At 37.0% G+C, this 24,879-nt stretch overlaps 1 protein-coding gene across 1 annotated transcript in view; it reads left to right on the top strand.

The window, feature by feature from the left end:
• Window positions 1–24,879, top strand: part of GTF2F2 (general transcription factor IIF subunit 2) — a 154,692-nt gene that overhangs the window by 114,525 nt on the left and 15,288 nt on the right. The window contains exons 6-7 of the mRNA XM_082700653.1: window positions 9,106–9,205; window positions 22,208–22,351. Of these exons, the coding sequence (XP_082556779.1) occupies window positions 9,106–9,205; window positions 22,208–22,351 (244 nt within the window). The remainder of the gene's footprint in view (window positions 1–9,105; window positions 9,206–22,207; window positions 22,352–24,879) is intronic.

Below are 24,879 nucleotides of genomic sequence, written 5' to 3'. Positions count from 1 at the left end.
ACTTAGATACATGTTCTAGTCACTACTGGTTGAAAGTCATATATGAGACATTGATTTGAGTGCCCTGAAGATTAAATTGAAAAATATTTGACTACATCTAGGGGCGCCTGGGTGGCTCAGTGGGTTAAAGCCTCTGCCTTCGGCTCAGGTCATGATCTTAGGGTCCTGGGATCGAGCCTCACATTGGGCTCTCTGTTTAGCAGGGAGCTTGCTTCCTCCTCTCTCTCTGCCTGCCTCTCTGCCTACTTGTGATCTCTCTCTGTCAAATAAATAAATGAAATATATTAAAAAAAAATATTTGACTACATCTAATAATTCAGTCCATTTTTAAGATCAGGTGTACAGTCATCCAAAACTATAAGCTGTAAGCTGCCATATTTTTATATGTCTTCTGGTGCTGTGGTTGTTATAATTAGTTATAATTAGCACTTCTGTGAATTACATGTTTTACCTGCTGTTGAATGGCATTTAGGAAGAAATTTTCTTTCCTTGAAAACATCAGAGGAGATCAGAAAAAGTGCTTTTAATCTGATGTAGTCAAATATCCCCTGTTAGAATAAAGGATAAACACAGATTCCATAAGTCTTGATTTCAGAATCTATTAGGTAAACCAGATAATTATTAAGAATTGTTTTCAAATGACTCCTATACATTTCTGTTCAGTGTGGCTACTTGGGTAATGACAATAATTATAATAGCTACAGTGTACTGAATACAAGCTAAGGGACAGTGTTTTATAAAGATCATCTCCCTATTTCAGTTGTTAAAATCTTCAGTTTTTCCCTTGAGAGTACCAGGCGTTAAAGAGATTGACTAACTTGTCCGAAATCATACCTGGTGGTAGGCCAGGAGCTTAAAACCATCTTGTTTGAGACCCTATCATATCAGGCATGGTATGGTATATTCTTTCTAGACTAAGCATTTTTCAGAGTCTCGCAGTATGCCATAGGTTTGCTTTTAATCTCTGATTTTTTTAGTGCAAAATATTGGCATAAACCTGAATACAATAGATAGTTCTTTGTTGCTCTTTTGAATATTGAAGTTATAAATATTAGTGGTCCTATTGATGAGTTTTCGCCCACACCCCTGGGAACTATACCAAGTTATTTAGGCTTTTTACTGTGATTGGAATTTGGAGAAGGAAAATAAAATGAAAGCTCCTTAAAGAATGAAATATAAATGTTTTTGTCACTCATCATCCATTGGAGTTTAGGATAATCTCATTTCTAGCATAGGAAGAATAGCTTGCTGGTCATGTATTGAGAAGTAATAAATGGTCCCTGATTAGGTAACCTTTTTTTCTTCTCATGTATTTCTATTCTTTGCCTGTACTAAAATAATGACTAGAGTATCTGATTAATAGGAAGAGCATAAGCAGCAAAGGATTTCTTCCAGTAAATGCCATCCTTCTTTCTGCCCCCTTTTCTTTCTGCCTGCACCTCTCCTCCTTTCCCTTCCCCATCACACACACACACTTAAACTGGAATCCAAATTTTCCAAGGTGAAAAGAAATTTGCTGTCTTGAGATGGAATAAGAAAACATCCCTGACTTGGACTAACGAAAAAAAAAAATTATAATGGCTACCTTGCAGGTGACCAAAATTGGTAATTATTTCAACAAAACCTTTAGGCACTGCATACCGTGGACATCCTGTAGTTTTCCAGACAAAGGAGAGCTAGTTGTGTGTGCTGTCCTCCTGGCCCCCTTCGTCCAGTGTGGGTGTCTTTTGTACTTTCGCACAGCCAGAGCCCTGGTGACCTAGAAGTAATGCCACTGCTTTGGGTAAAGATACCCACTGAACGCACTTGCCTTCAAGTTCAAGATAATAAATATATTACATAAGAAAAGAATATAAGGTAAAATAATAAGATAATGACGAGCTTTTGGCAGGAGGCAAGATATTTATATTTTGGACTGTTGAGTGGGGATTTTGTGTTGGTTAGCTAGTGGAGATGGATACTCGATAAAATGCTGGTGACAGAGCCTTCCTGGAGAAGTGAAAATTTGCTAATATGTTGACAGTCGTACAGTGTTTCAGTGAAAAATAGAATTTAGGCAGTAATTAAAAAAACAAGAACAAGACCCTTACAAAATGTCTTCATTACACTAAGTGTCATTTATTTTACCTTAATCAACACATTCCCAGAACTTCTCAGGGCTGTTGTTTCTATCAAGAATCTAGGAGAAAACAGAGCCCAAGTGTGAATCATTCCCTTGCTGAGTTGAGTGTAGGCCCCTTCTGGATACCTTGCTAGCTAATGTAATGGACATATTTTGGGACATAGTATATTTTCGCATATAACTCTAAATATTTTAAATTGGGATTTTATATATATATATATATACACACACACATATGTATATATATGCTTACCAACTTGAGACATCTGGATTATTTCATTATATTTAAGATGTAATTATGGTATAAGTGAAGAGCGCTGGACAAGGAATCTTGTATCTCTCCCCCTCTCCCTGCTTCCGACAAACAGTATTGATCATGGGCAAGTCACCATTATGCTAGAGCTTAATTAGCGATTTGAGTTCTATTCTCATGTAGAAGACTCAACTCAGTGTTAAGTCTTTTCGTTTAGTGGGAGCTGTTAGGTTGAATCATATGAAATTGCTAGTTTTCTAAAGAGCCAAAAACTAATTTCTATATTGCTTAGGAGATACCTTTTGATTTTTAGTCTGATTACTAGCTGGAATGCACTCCCATGAGAACAGTCTAGCTGCGCCTATCCAGGAGCTCAGGGATTCTCCTTAGAATAGGAACACGGGATTGAAGTTGGAGGGAATTACTGGTCTTTTAACAAAACTAGAGTCTTTTTTTTTTTTTTTTTAAGATTTTACTTATTTGTGTGTGTGAGAGAGAGAGAATGAGAGGGGAGAAGGTCAGAGGGAGAAGGAGACACCCTGCTAAGCAGGTAGCCGGATGTGGGACTCAATTCTGGGACTCCAGGATCATGACCTGAACTGAATGAAGGCAGTCGCTTAAGCAATGGAGCCGCCCAGGCGCCCAAAACTAGAGTCTTGATGCAAGTAGTTATTACACACTTGTGTCATGACTTTCCTGCTTCTAGTACTAATTCTTAATTCTTTGCTGCTGCTTTGCTTAAAACTAAAAGCAAACAAAACCCCTGGGATCTAGAGGTCAGAGGGCTGCAAACAAGTGACGTGGTACAGCTAGTATGTTTTTTGGTACTAAGAGGTTATTTTTGTTTTGCCGGGGGCTGGGGGTGGGTGCGGGGCAGGGGGAAGGTTTGCCCTTTATAAAAATTGAATTGGTTGGCAGTGTTTAAATAAATACTTTCACACAAAAATCTGACTCTGCATATTCTTGAGTAATTAGAAGATCTGGTAATACTGTGCTTGTATTCCTACAGACTAACCATCAAGTGCATGCTAACTAAGGTCTTATTGCCCACTTGGGATGGAGCATGTGCTCTATTTCCAGTTCACCACAGCCCCCATCTCTGGCTGGGACTTCTACTTTACTTGACAAGCTCCTATAGATATTTGGGTGTGTCATTCTGCAATGGCTTCCTGCAGTGATAGAAGTGCTCTTTATCTGTGTTGTCCTATATGTTGACATTAGCCATATGTGCCTGTTGGGCACTTAAAATGTGTTTGGTGTGCCTAAGGAGCTAAGTTTTAGTTTAATTTAAATAATTACATATTGCTAGTGACTACTATATTACGCAGTATAAGTAGGTATGTTGAGTGTTCCCTCCAGAGTGAAAATTAAATCTTAATATATTTTACAGTCTCTTTTCTCAAATGCCAACTCTAAATGTTAGCATATATTGCCACAGATCTTATGATTTGACAGTCAGATTGCCATCTCTGATTGAATGCAGCCTAAAATTTTTCTTCTCATCTTTTATTTTTCGTTTATACAACACATTTATACTGCATGCCTATTCTAGGCGCTAGGGATATGAGCAAGTTCCTGTTTTCACGAGGCTTACAAATACTAATAAATATTTGTAAGAGACACGTAAATTACTTAATTTCAAATTTGCTGTCTTTAAACCTTCCAGAAGCCCTGCCAGATAAGGATATAATTCCTTTACTCATTAATTGCAAACTGTGCAGTTTCTTCATTGCCACTTGGATGCATGTTCTAATAGATTAACATGTGCAGCTGTTACAGTTCCTCCAAGAAGCTCTCTTTGTCCTGTTCTCAGAATACTGAAACTTCCAATAAGTGGACTGCGTTAAAACGGGATGTCACCAGAGCCTTTCGTATTAGTCAGTTGGCTCCACGGGCATCTTGGCCGCTTTCCCAGCCTTCTCTCTGCCTGCTCCCACGCTGGACTTTCTTCTGAAACTCCTCTTTTGTTAACCTGACTCTGGGCCAAGTATACGTGCTCTTGCTCATAGGCAGTTCCATTGCTCCACTGCTGTTCCTGCTTCTCCTTGCCTCGAGACCTACCTTTGTCTCACCCTGCAGAACGTCAGCCTCCTTCTCCCCCTTGGACGCACTTTTTACCTCTTTTACTGCTTTACTTTTCCCTTATCTTGAGAATATACACGTTCTTTTGTGAAACCTATCATTTTAAGAAGAGTATAAATTGCAATCACATGCAGCTATAACACAAATGACTCCTACATTGGCAGTTGCTGGTGGAAACATTTGTAGTTTAGTTGGGGTTTTTTTGTAGTTGTTTAATTCTGTCACTGATAACCAGATTAGTCAAGGCAGTGTTACTTAGGGTTTTTTGTTTAAGAAAATAGTCTGCAAGTATAAAATCAGGCATTAATGCAGGATTTCTTAATAGGGGTTTTGCCCTTTTCCTTTGTGATCTAATTGTCCAATAGAGGTATCATTTGTTCATTTGCTTAACAAATATTTATTGAATTTCTTTTATATGGGATGTACTACACTTACCAAGGAGGTGAATGGAGAATCTACTGACTAAAATTTGTAGACTTCCCTTCTGCAATCTAATATCTTTAAAGCAATAGAATTTGACTTTTTCCCATTTTTTTAGATTTTACCAGTGTTCATCCTTTAAAGTAATTTGGAGATGCTTATGCTACTATTTTTTTTACATGGATTTTGTATTTCTGAAATATTCTAAATAATTTAAAAATTGAATTCCCAGTATAGTATGTAAATCTTAATTAAGTATAATGAAGAAGATCTTTAAGAGATTTTGATAAGAGTGATTATGGACCATGATTGTAGCCTAATGACTCGTGACATTAACTTAATAGGAATCTTTTTTTAGGTGTTGAAAAAGAAAATGTGCCCTTCTGTATGTATGTATATAATTGGGCTAGTTGTAGGCAAGCTGATGAGTGTTAAGGAGAATTACTTATTTTGAACTATACTTAATGAATTTTTAAAAACTTTTTATATGAATGAGATTTTAATTAGCGGTTTTATTCTGCCATGTGGCCTTTTAGGAGACTATATAGAAGAGACCATATGTTGTTAGGGACTTAATAGGTTAACTGTTTGAAACTTGGGGTAAAAGAAAAAAAAATCGGAGTTCTAGTTCACTTTTTGCTTACTGTAAGGAAAAAGTGAGATTGAGATAATATAAGTAAAGCTTTTAACACAGTTTCCAGCACATAGTAAGTGCTCTTTTAAATGTCTGTATAAATTTGTGACAGCTATTGTTTTGTTAGGATTTTAGCTGTTAGGTCATGTAGCCTTTGAGCTTTTTCTTTGCTGGGAGGAAGTAAGAGATAAAATTGGCTCTTGAGATAATAATTCCAGAAACACTAGTAATTGTTCTAGCTTTCTAAGATGGAAGTATATTCTGAATTGTCCTGAAGTGATAGTAGTAATTAGCGCTACGTATTTTTTTTTTAAGATTTTATTTATTTATTTATTTGTCAGAGAGAGAGAGAGAGCACAAGCAAAGGGAGAGGCAGGCAGAGGGAGAAGCAGGCTCCCCACTGAGCAGAGAGCCTGATGCAGGGCTCAGTCCCAGGACTCAGGGATCATGACCTGAGCTGAAGGCAGAAGCTTAATGGACTGAGCCACCTAGGCATCCCATAAGTATTTTTTTTTTTAATGGTTTATAAAACAAAGGTAAAACAAGGTCTGGCTGCACCTAAAAATCAGAGGATATGATTTTGGTGTTACGGTTTCTTGAAAATAACACAATATTTAAAAATTTTTCTGAAAAAGACCTTTTTTTTTTTTTTTTTTTAATATAGTTAGGACAGTGAAACTTAGTTTCCTCTCAGTCCTGCCTATAACCTCTATATGTTCTTTGCTCTTCAGCTTTACAGACCAGGTATTTCCAAATTTTATTATTTTGTGCAAAGCCAGAAAAAACTCATTTTGACTTTGAAGGCATGTTGAGGTCAGTGATGTTTAATTAAGTACATGGTTCAGTGGTGAAGTAGAGTTGCAAATTGTTCTGACACTTTGTGAGATAATGTTAAATGAATTTATTTGTGTTAGGTAAAGATCCCTGCTAACCTATTTTAAACTATTCAAAGTTGGGGCCCCTGGGTGGCTCAGTGGGTTAAGCCTCTGCCTTCGGCTCAGGTCATGATCTCAGGGTCCTGGGATTGAGCCCTTTTCTCAGCAGGGAGCCTGCTTCCCCCTCTCTTTCTGCCTGCCTCTCTGCCTACTTGTGATCTCTGTCAAATAAATAAAATTTTTTAAAAAAACTATTCAAGGTTTATTAAAGTATTTTAAGATTTAGTTCTTTAAAGATATCATGATTTTCAGCCCCTAGATTAACATTTTGAGTTTTGAATCATAAGATAACTTCTTTTAGTTAAAACCCTTGAAGTTGATATTTCAAATATGTAATACGAAGGTTAAGTTTTTATATGAGCTCTTTATTTTTAAAAAGTTAATTCAGTGTTTTCCTTTCTAAATTTAAAAGATGAGATACTTTGAGGCTAAAAATGGCATGACACTACGGATGACAGCATTGGCTTTTAGAGCTGTTGCACTAGAATTGAAAGGAAGTGAGTGTATGCCACCTGAACTTGAATCAGGATGCAGTGCCTGCGAATGAATTCAAGTGCAAGAGTATGACAAGAATAAGTTACCACTTATAAAGACACACTTACCTAAACAAACAAAAACCCCAAGGAATTTTCAAATTGTGAAGTAATGGGAACAATTGTTTAATGTGGGAGGAAGGAGCTAGTACATGCCTCCCTCCATGAATGTCTCATAAGATCAAATTATGGAGTGCAATGATTGAAACAGGGAAGATAATTTAGTGGAAGCATAACAGATAGATTACCATTTAGAGAGGCCAGATCCCTGAGAACTGATTCCAGTAGGGGATAAGGCTAAGATTAGAACACAAAGAGGTGTTTAGAAACAGACTGCCACTTGATTATTCCCCCCCCCACACACACACACCCCTTTCAAGGAGTTAGACATACTTACTTCTAACCCTCTGTAAACATTCCTACACCTGTCTTCACTCACTTGTTTCTTTCTTAGTCACTTGGTGGTGTCTTCTCAGCTTGGAGGAGTCATTTCCACTTGACCTTTTCACCCCACCTCTTAAAAGCTTGGGCAGCCCTGCTCCAGCTACCCTGAAGTGCACACACCAGGGTTTGTGTTTACTTCCTAGCAGCATGCAGTCAGTCAGTCGTTATCATACCAACCCCCTGCTCCTTTTGAGTTCTGCAGTTAATTAGTTATAGATAAGCATTTGTTTAATGTTTGTCTTCCACTCAAGTAAGTCTTTTCTTTATTGCTGCCTTCCCAGCCTCTGTTCTGGTGCCTGGCAGAGATAGGCACCCAGTAAACACTTGCTGAATAATTGCCAGCAGGAGGCTTCTGCTAAAATCTGGTCATGGCACAGCTGTGGTCTGAAGCAAATATGGGAGAATGTCACTAAAGCTAGAGACATAAGCAGGGACTAGATCTCAGAGTGACATAAAGTCATATGAAGGACCTTGTGCTTCATCCAAGAACAGTTAAGAGGCCACTGAAGGAGTATAAGTCCAAGTCTGTCTTTGGGTGGACATCTGCCTTCTAGATCTCTTGTTAGTACTTTCTTTGTGGTTCACAGAAAGTGTATTTGGCTCATGAAAAGCAAAGTAACATTATATGATTTATGGTTACCAATACAGTAAGTTTCCAAAGGCATTTCTAGAGTACTTTTCTTATGCTTTATAAAATAATCATTTTATGTATTGAAATGATAGATACAGATTTATAAATAGAAGAATTTAAATATTTATTTAATATTTAATTTATTATTAATTTAATATTTAATATTTGAAATATTATTTCAAATTAGAAATGACTACTGAACTTGGGGATCACAGCAAAACCAAAACTTATAGTATTTATAACTTTTACATTTAAAAAAGCAATTGCTATGTATCTAAATTCTTCTGAGTAATTCAGTGTTACATACCTAAAAATAGGCAGAAGGAAATAGATAATTAGCTTCATGCAAGGAATAAAATAAGAATGTTATAAAAATAGGTACTTTCTGGGGGCACCTGGGTGGCTCAGTTGGTTAAATGTCTGCTGGGATCGAGCCCCACGTTAGGCTCCCTGGTCAGCGGGGAGTCTGCTTCTCCCTCGCGTGGTGACCCTCCCCACTGCTCCTGTCCTCACTCAAGTTTTCTCTTTCTCAAATGAATTTAAAAAAAAAAAAAAAAGTAGTTTTTATACTGCAAGTTGTGCTAGTTGTGCTTTTTAAAGGAATTTTAAATGAAAATTCTTTTTAGTTCCTGTTCTAGTAAAAGAATTTAAAGTAATATGTATATGGCTTTTCCCCAGAGGTGGTATTTTGAGTTATATTTCAGTTTAGATGGAGGTCTGCAATAGTTTTATACCAGTGCTATCCGATAGAACTTTCTTCGATGCTTGAAATGTTCTGTATCTGTGCTGTCCAGTAAAGCAACCATTAGACCTGAGTGTCAGCGTATTATCTATTTATCTTTATCTCTTATCAAGTGATTGGAATTTTGTAATGACTTGATTAGTTTTATACCATATAATTTAAGAAAATTCATAAAGTATTAAAGTTGATACAGCTTTGGGGGTTACTTTTTATATGTTAAATATTGAATAAGAAGATTTATAGCAATAACATTTCAGGTTTCACTCTAATAAATGAGTAAGTTTGTTAATAATGCCTTCTGTTTTTCAGATTGCAAATAGAAGAATCTTCCAAACCTGTAAGGCTATCACAACAACTGGACAAAGTTGTGACAACCAATTATAAACCTGTTGCTAATCATCAGTATAATGTAAGTCTTCATGTCGTTATTCATTCTGTTACATTTTTATTCTTTTCTGTTTTGTAGACTCTAAGGTTTTAAAAGGACTTTAGTCACACACCTGCTATTAAGTGATTGAGTTATCTAGACTGGGTAAGGAATATGATGATTTACCACGCGTGGTAGAAGATGTTCACTCTGTATCCTAAGTTAAACAATGGGAAGAAGGCAACTGTTGTTTAAGCTACTCTTGATAAATTTTTCAAAGAAATCAAACACTTCATTTTTCAGAGGTTTTAATGTTTTAAATTACGATGTCCTTAATAAATATTAGTTTTAATATGTTTTTCATTTTTCCATACCTATATAACTGGGAATTTTTAATGTATTGACAAGAAATTTTATAAGTCTGGAACAGTAGTAATTTTTCCCACTGATTTTTTTTTAAAGACTTTATTTATTTGACAGAGAGACAGTGAGAGAGGGAATACAAGCAGAGGGAGCGGGAGAGGGAGAAGCAGGCTCCCCGCAGAGCAGAGACCCCAATGTGGGCCTCAATCCCAGGACCCTGGGATCATGACCTGAGCTGAAGGCAAACGCTTAATGACTGAGCCACCCAGGTGCCCCTTTCCCATGGATTATTAAGATTGCTTTGCATAGTTTCAACTTCCACAGGCATTTTTATGGTCTCACATTATCATGCAAAGTGAGGATTGCCTGTATATATTTTTAAACCATTTTTAATTGAAGTTTATCTTACATATACTATATATATTATAATATACAATACACACATAATATATACATGTTATGTGCTGTGCACTGAGTGCTTCATATGATGCGTTTAGTCTTCACACTTACCCTATGAAGTAGCTACCATTACTATCCTCATTTTACAGATGAATTAACTAAGACCCTGAGAGATTAGCTTACTTGAGGTCGCACAGCCAGTGATTAACCAATTCAGGTGTTGAACCCAGGTAGTCTGGTTTAGGAGCCACGCTCTTAGTCAACACTGTGCTATGCTGCTGCAGGTCATTAGAAGTACTGAAAGGGCTAAGGATTTGGGGTCTTGAAATACCTATAATGTAAGGAAAAATGTGATGATTTTCTGAAAATACAGTGAAACCTGAGTTAAGTCAAGTAACAATTAACAGTTAATATCTTATGTCCTACTTTGTTGCTTAACATTCTACCCGATACAGTGTTTAGGAAGAAACAATCCCTTTTTAAGACTGGCCTTAAGTATCTCGATTTAGGTGTCACAGTTTAGTATTTGTCAGACCACTTTATGAAATTTGAGTTTCTTAAGGTTATTTTACATGAGAAATAGCAAATGCCTACAGAGCCAAGCAGTCCTCCTCAGTGAGCAGAGTGCTGAAATTTAAGAAGGTAAAATGGTAAGGACTATGGTGAACTGGAGTGTGCATGCCCCTTCTTAAAAACAATATTTTTTAAATTGCTGTGCTATGTGGAGTAAATTAAGCAAGTTAAAGTTCATTTGCATCCAGCCAGGCTTTCGGTTTAGTCTCTGGTTATGCTTTCAGGGGAAACGTAAACTTAAGAAGAAGACAGGCTGAATAAGTGTCAGATAATCCAAGTCTGTCTTTTTGGCTGCTGCTTTATCACAGTAAGGACAAGAAAGGCCATACTTCCCATAAACTATAAAGAGATACAGCCTTTCTGGAGAGGAGTTTGGTAATTTGTGTCCAAAGCACTATAAAGAATATATCTTTGACCCAGCAGTCTTGTATCTAAGAATGTATCATAGAAAGACAGGGCCCAAAGGTAGGTAGATATACAGTAGTGTTTCTCTCTGTTATTTAAGACAAGCAAAGATTGGAAACAAATGTCCAAAATTAAGATTAAATACTTTGGGGCGCCTGGGTGGCTCAGTGGGTTGGGCCGCTGCCTTCGGCTCAGGTCATGATCTCAGGGTCCTGGGATCGAGTCCCGCATCGGGCTCTCTGCTCAGCGGGGAGCCTGCTTCCCTCTCTTCCTCTCTGCCTGCCTCTCTGACTACTGTGATCTCTCTGTCAAAATAAATAAATAAAATCTTTTAAAAAAATTAATAAAAAAAAAAGATTAAATACTTTAATGGTCATTATTTTTGGATGATAGAGGAGTTAGAATGATTTTATCCTAATTTTCTACCTTATAAAGTCTTTTTGAATTGTTGGAATCATCACAGTGAGTTGTATTGTCAAGTTGTTACAGTGGACAGTAAATAAAGCCTTTTTGATGGAATAAGAAAAGTAAGGAAGCTGGGAAAGAGTTAGTACCGGGCCATCATGAGCTCCTACCACCATTGATGAGGCAAAAAGAAATCTATCTTGAATCAAGCAAAGCTGGTACTTTGCTAGTAAGTTCATATTCTTACTGTTATTGGCACTATATCCAGTTGGCAGGTGTAGAAGATAGATTCCAAATTTCGTATTTTTAGGATGTTTTTATATTTTCTTTTTACTGCTAAAGTAAGTTTGAATATGTTGTATTCTGAACTCCATATTAGGATGTAACGCTACATCATTCGCTTCAAAGACTTTTTAACATTAAGTGGCAGTACATGGTATCAACCTTTATTAAAGTTGTCATTGCACTAGTGAGTCATTATACTAATGTAGTTATTAGCAATGAGCCATATAGTAATCTTTGGAAAGATTTTGCTTATATAAAAATAAAGATTGACTATAATCTATCATGTGGCACTATTTAAACATTTCATGAATTTTTTCCACCATGGTAGTGTATCAGAATGAATGGAGGCACCTACACAGCTTTCAAAACATATTCAGTATTATAGTATAGAAAGAGTATAAAGCTTTTGTTACTTTTATCAGAAGGAGGCTTTGATTTTTTAAAAGATTGAGAAACATCAACATAATTCAACAAGAATGACTTAGAGGTTACATAATCAAGATGTTCTATAAAATTGTAAATCCAATATGATGTTGAAATGTTTTCAGAGTTTTACCAGGTGAAATACATAAACATGAAGCCTGGTATTTCATCATAACTGTTGAGGTTCTTTGAATACAATTTTCAGGGTAAATGTAAGGAAAAAATTTTCTACAAAAATTGAAAGAAGGGCTAGAAAATGGCATATATATTTATAAAATTATATCCCTGCATTTGATCAGAAAAACCCACCTTGCATTTACTCCCTAAACCTTTCCCACCCACCTATGGCTTATAGATAAACTTACATACACAGTTGACCCTTGAACAATGTGGAGGTTAGGATCACTGATGCCCTCCCCACCCCCCACCGCCTTACACACACACACACACACACACACACACACACACACACACACATACACAGAGTTAAATCCATGTATAACTTTTGACTCCCCCAAAACTTAACTTATTGGAAGCCTTCCTGGCAATATAAACGGTCAATTAACATATTTTGAATGTTATATATATTATATACTATATTCTTACAATAAAGTAAGCTAGAAATAAAAGCATTATTACGAAAATAACTCTCTCCTACAAGGAAAGAGAAAACACATTTAAAGTATTGTGTTTACTGAAAAAAAATCCATGCTGGGACAGTAAACTTTAAAAATCCACATAGCACAAACCTGTCTTGTTCAAGGGTCAACTGCATGTAGAATATATATGTAATCATCTCATAATATTTGAACCCCCACTTAGTACATGGAGCTCTTCTAAGCATTATATTCAGATTTATCTCTTTAGTTCACAGACTATCTGAGATGTAATACTACCATACCTTGCCATTCAGAAAGCATTTATTGGACCAAAAAGAACACATGATTAGTATTATATTTTAGAATGTTCCCTCCTTGAAAGCTTGGCCCTGAAAAACCTTGCCTTACCTATGGGATATGACTGGTTAGGTTTCATTAAGTGGTTTTCTTCTGCCTTGAATCTTCATTATATTTCAGAAACTACTGGTTCATGTAGGCCAGCATTTTCCAAAGTAAGTTTTGAAACACTAATCTTGGGGTGCCTGGGTGGCTTAGTCGGTTAAGTGTCTGCCTTCAGCTCAGGTCATGGTCCTGGGGTCCTGGGATTGAGCCCTGGGTCAGTCTCCCTTCTCGGTGGAGAGTCTGCTTCTCTCTCTCTCTCCCTCAAATAAATAAGTAAATAAATAAATAAAATCTTTTTAGAAAGAAAGAAAGAAACACTAATTTAGTGAGAGTCTTCCTGAAAAGGAGTTGTGTAAAAAGATTAAGTGTTAAAAGAACTTATAGATTCTGATTGTGTCCTCTTCAAAATGGACACTTTAATATATAGAAATTGGGGACCTTGGAATTTGTTTAATCATATATTTTGCAAACATTTGAACATTAAATTCCCCTTCCCCCATCTTTTGTAGTGGTAAAAACAAACTTTGGGAAATAATAGGTTGTCAAAGTAGGATTTACAGGTGAGCTGTTGATTGAGGGGGGAAATATTGGAACTTGTATTTACCTTGTTTTTCATGTAATAAAAGAAGGAAATTGAGCTTTAGAAATACTGTGTGGATTGACCCTAGCATCCTTATGCAGCCCCTGTGCTAGTCGGCCATTTTCAGCAGAAGAGTAGAAATTTTGCAACACTGGTGGATTGACATTGGTATTTCCAGTGCCTCACGTTTTCATTTGCCTTCAGCTTTTTAGGTTTCCTGCCAAATTCAGAGGTTTATAGAGTATAGTAACTATTATTAGCTAAATTCAATCTTCAAAAAGGAACAAATGGTTTTAAAGGTTCCTGCAAAGAAACTATAAAGATAATTAATATATTAATAAAGCAAATATATGTGAACAAGAAAGTAGAAAAACTGGTACTTTTATTCTAAAATGGTCTCTTTATCAGTCATTGTGTGAGGTGGAAACAATGATGATGTAATCTGATGTAACAAGTACTCTTGGCCCTTCCAAAGGAAATTAGCAATCTCAGTCATCCCCTGTCTTTAGGTGATAATTCAGTTAATGTCTATTGTGGAAACAAAAACAACTCCAGATTTTCAAGCAGAAAGGGATTTAACATAGGGAATTGGTTACAGATGCTTTGCAAATACAAAAATGGAAGGTCTGGAGAAGGGGGTTGGTTACCGGAGATAAGGAAGCTGCTGCCGCAGGAGGTATACAGAATGCACACAAAAAGAAAAAATTTCCCTTCCTCCTCCTTTCATTCTCCCTTTGCCAGAACTCCAGCTGGAAACCTGCTAGGAAGGGACTTCTGGAAATGTAGCCTTTAGGTCCCCTGTTGCCATCACCACCAGGGCCTGGAGCTAAAGGCTTACTGAAGATAACTGATGTAGTGACCCTTAACCTTTTTCTGTGTTGGACTTTAGGTCGCATTAGCTGTTGCTGGTACAAAGCTACTCCAGTTGGCAATCCACTTAAAAATAAAGCATCCAGGGGCGCCTGGGTGGTTCAGTGGGTTAAAGACTCTTTCTTCAGCTCAGGTTATGATCCGAGGGTCCTGGATGGAACCCCACATCGGGCTCTCTGCTCAGCGGGGAGCCTGCTTCCTCCTCTCTCTCTCTCTCTCTCTCTTTCTCTCTCTGCCTGCCTCTCTGCCTACTTGTGATCTCTGTCTGTCAAACAAATAAAATCTTTAGAAAAAAAGCAAAAACAAAAACCAAGCATCCAGAATGTAAAGCAAATTGCTGTATTTTGACAACAAAACCAAAATGTATTTTGTAATTGGACAAATTAAAACTTAATCTTAAAATAGTTTTTATTTTTTATTCCATCTCTTTAAATTTTTGTTTGTGTGTGCTTTAAAATACCAGTGCATGTTAATATAGAAGTACCTTTTTACAGTTTACAAATTGATATACATAGAGTTAGCAGATGTGTAAGATTCCTTGCAGCTCCTTCCAACTCTGATTGCAAGTAAGGTGCTTGCTTCTCTCTGTGGTTTTGTTGGCTTTGTGGACATCATCCAGCATATGTAAATTTCACAGCATTCTCTTATGTAATAGTTTATGCTCTTAGGACTTTACTCATCAGGAATTCTGTCTTCTGTTACCTAGATGTGTTTGCCATTGCTAGCTATACACTAGAATCCCTTGCTTCCCCCCCCCCCCATATTACTTTTAATTATTAATCATATAACACAAATAAAAATCCTGGTTTAAAATATTTAAAAATTCTGGTTGAAGTTGCAAAAAATCATTCAAGCTGTATATCCTTATCCTACGCTTGTCTTTAATAAGAATAAGCCTTCTAATCAGAAAGATTTAACTTGGAGCATAATAAATCTGAATATCAAATATCCTGGAAACTTTTTTTTTTCTTTTGGGTAATTTTATTTTATTCTTTTCTTTCAGTGTTCCAAGATTCATTGTTTATGCACCACACCCAGTGCTCCAAGCAATACATGCCTCCTTAATACCCACCACCAGGCTCACCCAACCCCCCACCCCACTCCCCTCCAAAACCCCCAGTTTGTTTCCCAGAGTCTGCAGTCTCTCATGGTTCATCTCCCCTTCCGATTTCCCCCAACTCACTTCTTTCCATCTCCCCATGTCCTCCATGTTATTCCTTATGCTCCACAAGTAAGTGAAATCATATGTTAATTGAAACTCTCTGCTTGACTTATTTCACTCAACATAATCTCCTCTAGTCATGTTGATACAAAAGTTGGGTATTCATCCTTTCCAATGGAGGCATAATACTCCGTTGTATATATGGACCATATCTTCTTTATCCATTCATCTGTTGAAGGGCATCTTGGCTCTTTCCACAGTTTGGCGAGTGTGGCCATTGCTGCTATGAACCTTGGGGTACAGATGGCCCTTCTTTTCACTACATCTGTATCTTTGGGGTAAATACCCAGGAGTGCAATTTTAGGTCATAGGGAAGCTCTATCTTTAATTTCTTGAGGAATCTCCACACTGTTTTCCAAAGTGGCTGCACCAACTTGCATTCCCACCAACAGTGTAAGAGGGTTCTCCTTTCTCCACATCCTCTCCAACACACGTTGTTTACTGTCTTAATTGTGGCCATTCTAACTGGTGTAAGGTGGTATCTCAATGCGGTTTCAATTTGAACCTCCCTGATGGCTAATGATAATGAACATTTTTTCATGTGTCTGTTGGCCATTTGCATATCTTCTTTGGAGAAGGGTCTCTTCACGTCTTCTGCCCATATTTTGATGTGATGATCTGTTTTGTGTGTGTTGAATTTGAGGAGTTCTTTATAGATCTTGGATATCAGCCCTTTGTAGTGTCATTTATGAATATATTCTCTGAGAAGTTTTTTTTAAAAAAAATAATAACCTCGAGAGTTTGATTTTAATTGATCTACTGTGAAGGCCAAGTATTTTAAAAATTTTTCAAGTTCCCTGGGTAATTGTAGCACGCAGCCACTGACTCAGAGATGGAAATGTCCTAGGTCTGTTTGCCATCTTATTGGGTAGTGGCAAAAATGATACCTGAGAGGAGACCAGAAAGTCTCTTTCCACCAAACGTAAGGTTTTTAAAAAGAATTAATATTTTCTTATCTTTATCATCCTCTCTGTTACCTAGCTTTAAAAAAAATTTCTCTTTCCCTTCTTTTTCCTGGCAAGAACTCTTGGTCAGAACGTGATAGGGAATTAGAAGAGTTTAACTAGAAAATTATTGTTGGAGGGAGTTGAATGATAACATAAAATCTTGAGGTAAATCTCCAGGAACTAGAGAGAAAATTTTTTTTATCCACACTCTCTTTTCTCTAGTGCGGCAGCCAACTTGGTTGGTCTTCAGAACGAAGGTTATTGGGTTTGTTTTTGTAGTGGTGTGGTTTTTGGTTTTGTTTTTTAGTTAGGTATAGATTTGGAATTTGACTCAAGGTTATCATAGATGCCTACAGGACTGTATCATAAAGGCTTTTCAGTAGTATTTGCCTAGTATTAGTAGGAGTATGCTAGGTGCTTTGTCCATTTGAATTTGCACACCATGAACTCAGAGACTCATTAAGAATTAATTTCCTCCCCAAAGATGGCAACACACTAGACAGTCATAGAGCATTAAGGGTGAGGAGGATCTTTTGTAAGAATTTAAATGCAAACCATGATATTCAAGGCTGTCATGCTCCCTTCAAAAGTTAAAAGCTTCCGCAAGAACTGCCTTGACAACGCAAAGTATTTCTGCAAACAACAATCTAGAAATTTACAGACATCTGTATTACAATATTTTAATTGGCGGTGGGCGGCTTTTATAATTTTAGTCAGTGATTAAGGTTTCCGTAATGATGGTTGACTCTCTCTATACCATGCCGCAATGGATTTCAGCATTTAGTTGCATTTTAGTCTTGAATAATTTGTTTTCTGTTGTGAAAGAAAAATTATTGTGCGTGATAGATTTTTTTTTTTCTTGGGTTGTAAAATTTTTAATTGGAGACCAAATTTAAAGTCCTTTCTGAATTGACAATTATTTCTGCGCAGCTCATTATGCAGTTGATCTATGATCACTAGGGCAGATATAATAGCGGTAATTAAAATTCACGTAATAGCTATTTCTAGTCCAGTGACGATCCTACTAATATTTTGTGGTGGCTGCTAACAAGTTAGATGTGTGACTGTTTTGAGTAGCATCATTTCCCTACCATGCTGGTACAGCAGTACAAAACAAAATGCCAAGGGGAAAAGAGCTAAAAAGAGAAGCATTAACATTATCATAACACTGTAGTCTTCTCCTTCATGAACTAGTTCATCATTTGTACTTTATTTATAGAATGTATTTTATCAGCAGTACAAATTTTAAGTACAGTATTAAGATGACCATTTCTGTACTGTTTAGTTTTAAAAAGAAAAGCTACCTTGGGACCTTAGTTTTGTCCTGAGTATAGAGTTAGTCATTAATAATTTAATTACCATTTTTAAATGGTTATGCATATATTCATATATATGGGTGTGTATATAATTTTAATTATACATATATCCACTGGAACTACTTGCTACTACAGAGCAGAATTTAGATTATGAGTCTGCCCTGGACATTATCAAAAAAGATTTAACTAATGCTGTACTATAAAAAATTTTGTTTTAGAACAATCTTTTGACTGATGATTCAAAGACCTGTACCCCAGAAGCAAATAATACATTATATGTTTAATTAATTAATTAATTTTTTTAAAAAAGTCTTTTCTATAGTTTATCCCTGTAGTATGGGCCCTGAGGACATTTAATTTTGCCATTTGCCTTTTGTTTTTACGTAAATATAGGATTTAATTTCTAGTAATTTAGTTTCTCTTATAAGGAATAATATTGCCAATTTATTATTGCTGTTATTGTTTTATATGCCTGGGTTTTCAGATTATACTTTTTAAGTGTTTTTATTCCACTAATCAAAAGTAAAGTTAGGTTGCACTGCCCCCCAGGAATTGAGCCATCAACAGACACAGTTAACACAGAACATTTCTAGTCAGCTTTCCCCCCAAAAGTAAGGAAGCACCAATGTTGAATACAGTAATTTTGAGATTGAAGCAAAGTTCCTTTCCAGCTTATTCTAAATTCTTACCTCTGATTCAGGCCCTCTCAGATCTGGCATGTGGTTCTGGGGTTGGGACAACTTGGTAACAAACACTTAGAAGGCTTTTCTTTCCCCTGCCTAGTTAGAGGGTATGCCCCCTCTGAAGTGGGCCATCTGGCTTCATTAACAGATTTCTTTATAGATCTGCCTGTTTTTGGTGGGGTTTCAGTCAAAATTGAAAATATCATAGGTCAAAAATGCGTTTAATACACCTAACCTACCAAAACACCATAGCTTAAACCAGCCTATCTGAAATGTGGTTAAGAGCATTTACATTAGCCTGCATTTGGGCCATATCGTCTGACACCAAGCCCCATTCCGTAATGCAGTGTCCTGTAATTTATTGAGTACTGTTGTGAAAGTAAAGCAGAATGGGTTTCCGTGTCTGGGTTGTTGCTGGGTGATAGCACGGCTGACCGGGAGGCTACAGTTGGCGGCCACTGCGCAGCCCCGTGGGAGAGGGTTGTACAGCAGATTGCTAGCCCGGGAAGGGATCCAGATTCAAAAACCAAATTACGGTTTCTACTGCATGCATGTTGCTTTCGCACCATCATAAAGCTGAAAAATTCGAAATCGAACCATTGGAAGTTGGAGGTGGTCTGTATTTGAAAACATTTTTCCTATTAATCTTCTTAGCTTCTCCAGGCATTTCGCACAAGGAAGAGTCTACCAAGGGTGGAAGCTGAGTATACCAGCGCTTCTCTCTAGGTTCCTGAATTTAACTCTTCCTCCTTCTCTCAGTATAAATTAAAACTGGGATGGGAGGACACACAATATCGTACAACTGTGGCCTCATGCTGACTACAAAAGCCTAACCTTGGACCTCTGCGAGGTCCTCACTTCCTTTGTATTATTTTTCTCAAGGACTGGTGGCCTCTGTCCCATATCTCACTTAAGCCTCTGGGACTACTATAGGCTTTCTTCACCCTTCCTTAATCTGATTCTGTCTCCCTTTATTTTTCTTACCACACACCTGACTAGAGGAAAAGATTATATCAACTTCATCTCATAGTCCAAACTTTTCTATTTCTCTGTTTTTTAGCAGTCACCTTTTCTGGATTGTTCATCTTAATGCAAAACCGAAAACTCTTCAAATGAGGTGCAACAGTGGAAGGAAGCTTCAGGATGCAAACTAAGTATAATTGTAAACAGTAAAACTATATATTTTAGAGATTGGTCAGCAAAGCAGGACTTAAAATATTAATGCCTTAAGGCATTCCATGATATTTCTGTATCTAATCCAAAGACCCTCCTGCTTGGATTTGTGGGTTTTGTCCTGGCCTGTCATGCTTACTTTCTCCCTTCCTGATGTAGCTATTCTCTTGCTTCTGTCCTTTACTTTCCCTCTCTCCCTTCCTTCCTCTGTCTCTCCCTCCCTCCATCCATTTCTTTCTTTCTTTCTTATAGTTAATTCCCTCTGATGCACAGGAGATTGTTCTCCGGCAGCTTTCATCCAGCCTTCGGATGCCTTATGTACTAAGTGGGCTGCTGCCGTTGATATGTATTTCCTCTAATGTGCTTTATCAAAATGAAGTGTTTCTTTAAAAGTTAAAAACTAAACCAACTGAAGGGAGTGAATATAAGTTGCATGTGTGCAGTGAAGAGTAAGTTTTTTAAAAAAGTGTTCTATTTAAATACCGTTGACACACAATGTTACATCAGTTTTGGGTGCACAGCCTAGCGATTCACCTTCTCTGTACATTATGCTGTGCTCAGCTCACCACAAAGGCAGCTACCCTCTGTCATCATACAGTGCTACTGCAGTATCATTGCCTGTGGTCCCTGTGCTATACCTTTTATTCCCATGACTTATTCCATAACTGAAAGCCTTCCACCATCCCTTGGCCCATCTTGCCCCTCTTCTCACCCCTCTTCCCTCTGGCAGTCATCATTTTGCTCTCCTGTATTTATAGGTCTGATTCTTTTTGTTTACTCATTTGTTTTTTAAATTCCACATGAGTGGAATCATATGGTATTTATCTTTCTTAGTCGGATTTTTTTCACTCAGCGTAATGCCTTCAAGGTCCATCTGTGTTGTTGCAAATGGCACAATCTCATCCTTTTAATGGCTGCATAATATTCCATTTGTGCTTGTGCATGCACACCACATTTTCTTAACCATTTGTCTACTGATGGTCTCTTAAGTTGCTTCCATATCTTGGCTATTATAAATAATTCTGCAATAAACATAGAGATGCATTTTTTTAATTTAGTGTTTTCAGTTTCTTTGGGTAAATAACCAGTAGTGGAATTACTGGATCATATGGTATTTCTATTTTTTAATTTTTGAGGAACCTCCATGCCTTTTTTTCACATTATTTGTAGTAATTGACACAGTAATTGACATTCCCACCACCAATGCCTGAGAGTTCCCTTTTCTCTGCATCCCTGCCAACACTTGTTATTTCTTGCGTCTTTGATTTTAACCATTCTGACAGGTATAAGGTGATACCTCATTGTGGTTTTTGTTTGTATTTCTCTGATGACCAGTGATGTTGAGCATCTTTTCTTGTGTTTGTTGGCCTTGTGTTTGTTCTTAGAATAATGTCTACTCAGGTCCCCTTCCCATTTTTTAATCAGATTTGGGTGGAGAGTTTTGGTGTTAAGTTGTAAACGTTCTATATAGGTTTTGGGTATTAACTCCTTATTGAATATATAATTTGCAAATATCTTCTCCCATTCAGTAGGCCAACTAATAAAATGTAATATTTTTTTCAAGTGATCAAATCCCTGGATCAGAACTCTCTGTAGGAGAGAATTTATACTTTCTTTTAGTGCCATTGCTTTCAAACTGGGGTACATAGAGGTACACAAAACTACAGGGCAAACATACCACTTGCTCCTAGAGTGTCATTTGTATTTGAATGAGAGGTTTTATTTTTGTATTACAAATAAAGGTATATTATGTAGGTGAATTTAGAGTTCACATGAATTTTTAAGGTAAAATGGAGATTTTTGGAAAAACAGTTTGCTTGTGCCTGAGTACTGAGTATAAATTCACCCTTTCCTGTTGGTAAGTTTACTTCATGTTATAGGAGAAGAAACAAGCTCAAGGTCACACAGAGCTGGGAAGAGAAAAGGCCTCACTGTCCACGTTCTTTTCCTTTTACCAGTGCTTCTCAAACTTTGCACTTCCTAGAGAACCTCTTCTGTAACCAGTCTGCCTTTTAATTCCCTGTCTGTCCTGAAAAACTTCAATTTTGAAAGATGTCACCTACCAAACTGCATCTGTCAGAGAAGCTATTTTACTGTATTTGAGATAATCAAAAACAAAAGAAACTGCAAGTTGGACTTTCTGACTCAGTAGCCACACTGAATTGTTCTAATTTGGCAAACAAAGGCTATTTGGAAGCAAATGAAGACATTAATAAAGCCTTAGAAAAGAATGAAGGGGGGTCCCTGGGTGGCTCAGTTGGTTAAGCAACTACCTTTGCCTCAGGTCATGATCCCGGAGTCTCCAGATGGAGTCCCACATCGTGCTCCCTGCTCAGCAGGGTATTTATTTCAGAGTGAGCATGTTGGATTGATGCCTTTATTTTTCTGTTTGCACCTAGATTGAATATGAAAGGAAAAAGAAAGAAGATGGAAAACGGGCTCGAGCTGATAAACAACACGTTTTGGACATGCTATTTTCGGCATTTGAGAAACATCAGTATTATAATCTTAAGGACTTGGTGGACATCACAAAACAGCCTGTGGTATGTGTTTGCTCACGCTGATCCCTTCAGTATGTCTTGCTTTATTTAGATGATGTTATTGAAGAGAAGGGTATCATATATGATGCAGCTCACATGTACCTTTGCTAACGTCAGGGTTTATTTTCAACACTCAGAAAAGATGTCTTAATACTCCTCATTGGCGTTGAACCTGAAGTCTTTGTTATATATCCTATCTCGTCTTTCTTTTGTTCCCCTAGGTCTCTCCAAAAAAAAAAAAAAGACTCAGCTTCTTCATTTGTTTGCAAATGTGCCCCCTAAAAGAACCATATTCTTTTAAGAGCCATACAGATCTGTCATGATGAAGGTGTTTATCCCTGTCATGTAATGAAATGGGCTCTTCTTTAATGGATTTTTCTCTTTTTAATCAGAATTTACCTAGCACTAGCATGAGGTCCCTTTAAACTTGAGCTGTACTGCCCCACAGTACTTGTTGAGGTTGTGGTTGGGTTGGCCTATTCTACATTTTCAAGGAAAAATTGAATAAACTGATGTTTTAGAGTTTATGTTTGTTCTATAAATAATCAATTTTTTTCCTGCTCCAGACTTTTGTGCTTATTTGCTAACAATTTGTTATTTCTAATCTATTTAAAATACTGGTAACAAGGGGTGCCTGGGTGGCTCAGGTTGTGATCCAGGGGTCCTGGGATCAGGCCCCACATGGGGTTCCCTGCTCGGCAGGAAGCCTGCTTCTCCCTCTCCGACTCCCTCTGCTTGTATTCCCTCTCTTGCTGTCTCTTGCTCTGTCAAATAAATAAATAAAATCTTTTAAAAAAAATAAAATACAAAAAAACTAGTAACAAATAAGAAATCCAAATCTCTTTTCTCCAATCTCCAAGTCACATTTCCTTCTATGTAACTTTCTTAACCTAACATTAGCAAAGCAGCAAATTGAATTATAACAGTATTTATTTACAAGGTTTTAAAAAAATTAAATGGAGGGGCGCCTGGGTGGCTCAGTGGGTTAAGCCGCTGCCTTCGGCGCAGGTCATGATCTCAGGGTCCTGAGATTCAGTCCTGCATCGGGCTCTCTGCTCAGCGGGGAGTCTGCTTCCTCCTCTCTCTCTCTCTGCCTGCCTCTCTGCCTACTTGTGATCTCTCTTTGTCAAATAAATAAATAAAATCTTTAAAAAAGAAATTAAATGGAACCTCTTTTCTTTTCTGTCCTTTTACCTAGTTTTCTTTATCATTTTGTCCACTTTGCTAGTATACTCAGGAGTATGTCAGTCCATTTATTTCCTTAAGAATATGTAACAAGAGAGCCAGTTTTTATAAACATTATAACATAACAAATAACAGTGTATTGAAGAGCTTGCTGTATGTTTATTCTGATTTATTCAAAGCTTTAAGAAATGATTTATGACACCTCAGTATTGATTGTACAGTTTTCCACTTCTGTAGGAATTTTGTTACTATTATACTTTTTTATTAAGAAATTAAATTCCAAAAGATCTAAATAGTTTTTTCAGTAGAGAGGAGCCAAGTGCTCATGCTGCAGTATTATCAGCTCCTCTTAATCACTTATTCTCTTCAGGATCAAAGCCTTAGAAACAGCATTTCAAACTAGGTAAAAAAAAATTAATTAATTAAAAAAATTGAAATAGAGTAATTCATTAGATAAGCCTGTTTTTTTCTGCTTTTAATCAAGTTTATCCTTGTGAATGTAAACTTGATATGTGAGAAACTGAATTTATATACATATATATATTCAGAAACTGAATGCAAATAATATATTCTTATGTAATAATGTACACACAAAAATTAGATATGAGAACACAAGTCTTTGTAGAAGGGACATTCAGATGATATTGGAGAAAGCAGTTTCTTTACTTTCCAGTTTCTTAACATGGAGCGGCATGTAGTTTTTAAAGTTTATTCATTTTGCATCAAAGCAAAGGGATAATTAGTATTTCTCTCAACTTTGGTTTTTCAGAGAATTTTTGTGTAGAGGTACACAGTGAGGCTCTCAGAATAGAGCTTCTTAACTCATGGTCAGTAGGTGGGTTTTACGAGATCCAGTAATCTTCCTGAATAGGTGCAAAAATATGTAGGTTTTTTGGGGAGCAGATCCATAGTTAATATCAGATTCTCATAGAGGGCCTGGGAACCTCAAGGGGCTTGTGAGCCACTAACCTAGAAACTAAATTATTTTATAATAGTCTTATTGTTTAAAGACTGAAGTGCCTCAGCAAGCATAAGGTTCTTGAAGAAAGAGTTGTATATTAGTCATATCCTAAACTTTTTATATGCCCTATAATATAAACATAGTAGAAATTCAGTAAATATTAGAGGAATTGGGCGCCTGGGTGGCTCAGTGGGTTAAGCCGTTGCCTTCGGCTTAGGTCATGATCTCAGGGTCCTGGGATCGAGTCCCACATCGGGCTCTCTGCTCAGCAGGGGGCCTGCTTCCCTTCTTCTCTCTCTGCCTGCTTCTCTGCCTACTTGTAATCTCTGTCTGTCAAATAAATTTTTTTAAAAAATCTTAAAAAAATATTAGAGGAATTGATTTG

The sequence above is a fragment of the Mustela nivalis genome, assembly GCF_964662115.1.
Source record: "Mustela nivalis genome assembly, chromosome: 15".
NCBI lineage: Eukaryota > Metazoa > Chordata > Mammalia > Carnivora > Mustelidae > Mustela > Mustela nivalis.
This window is presented reverse-complemented; position numbering and strand designations above follow the sequence as displayed.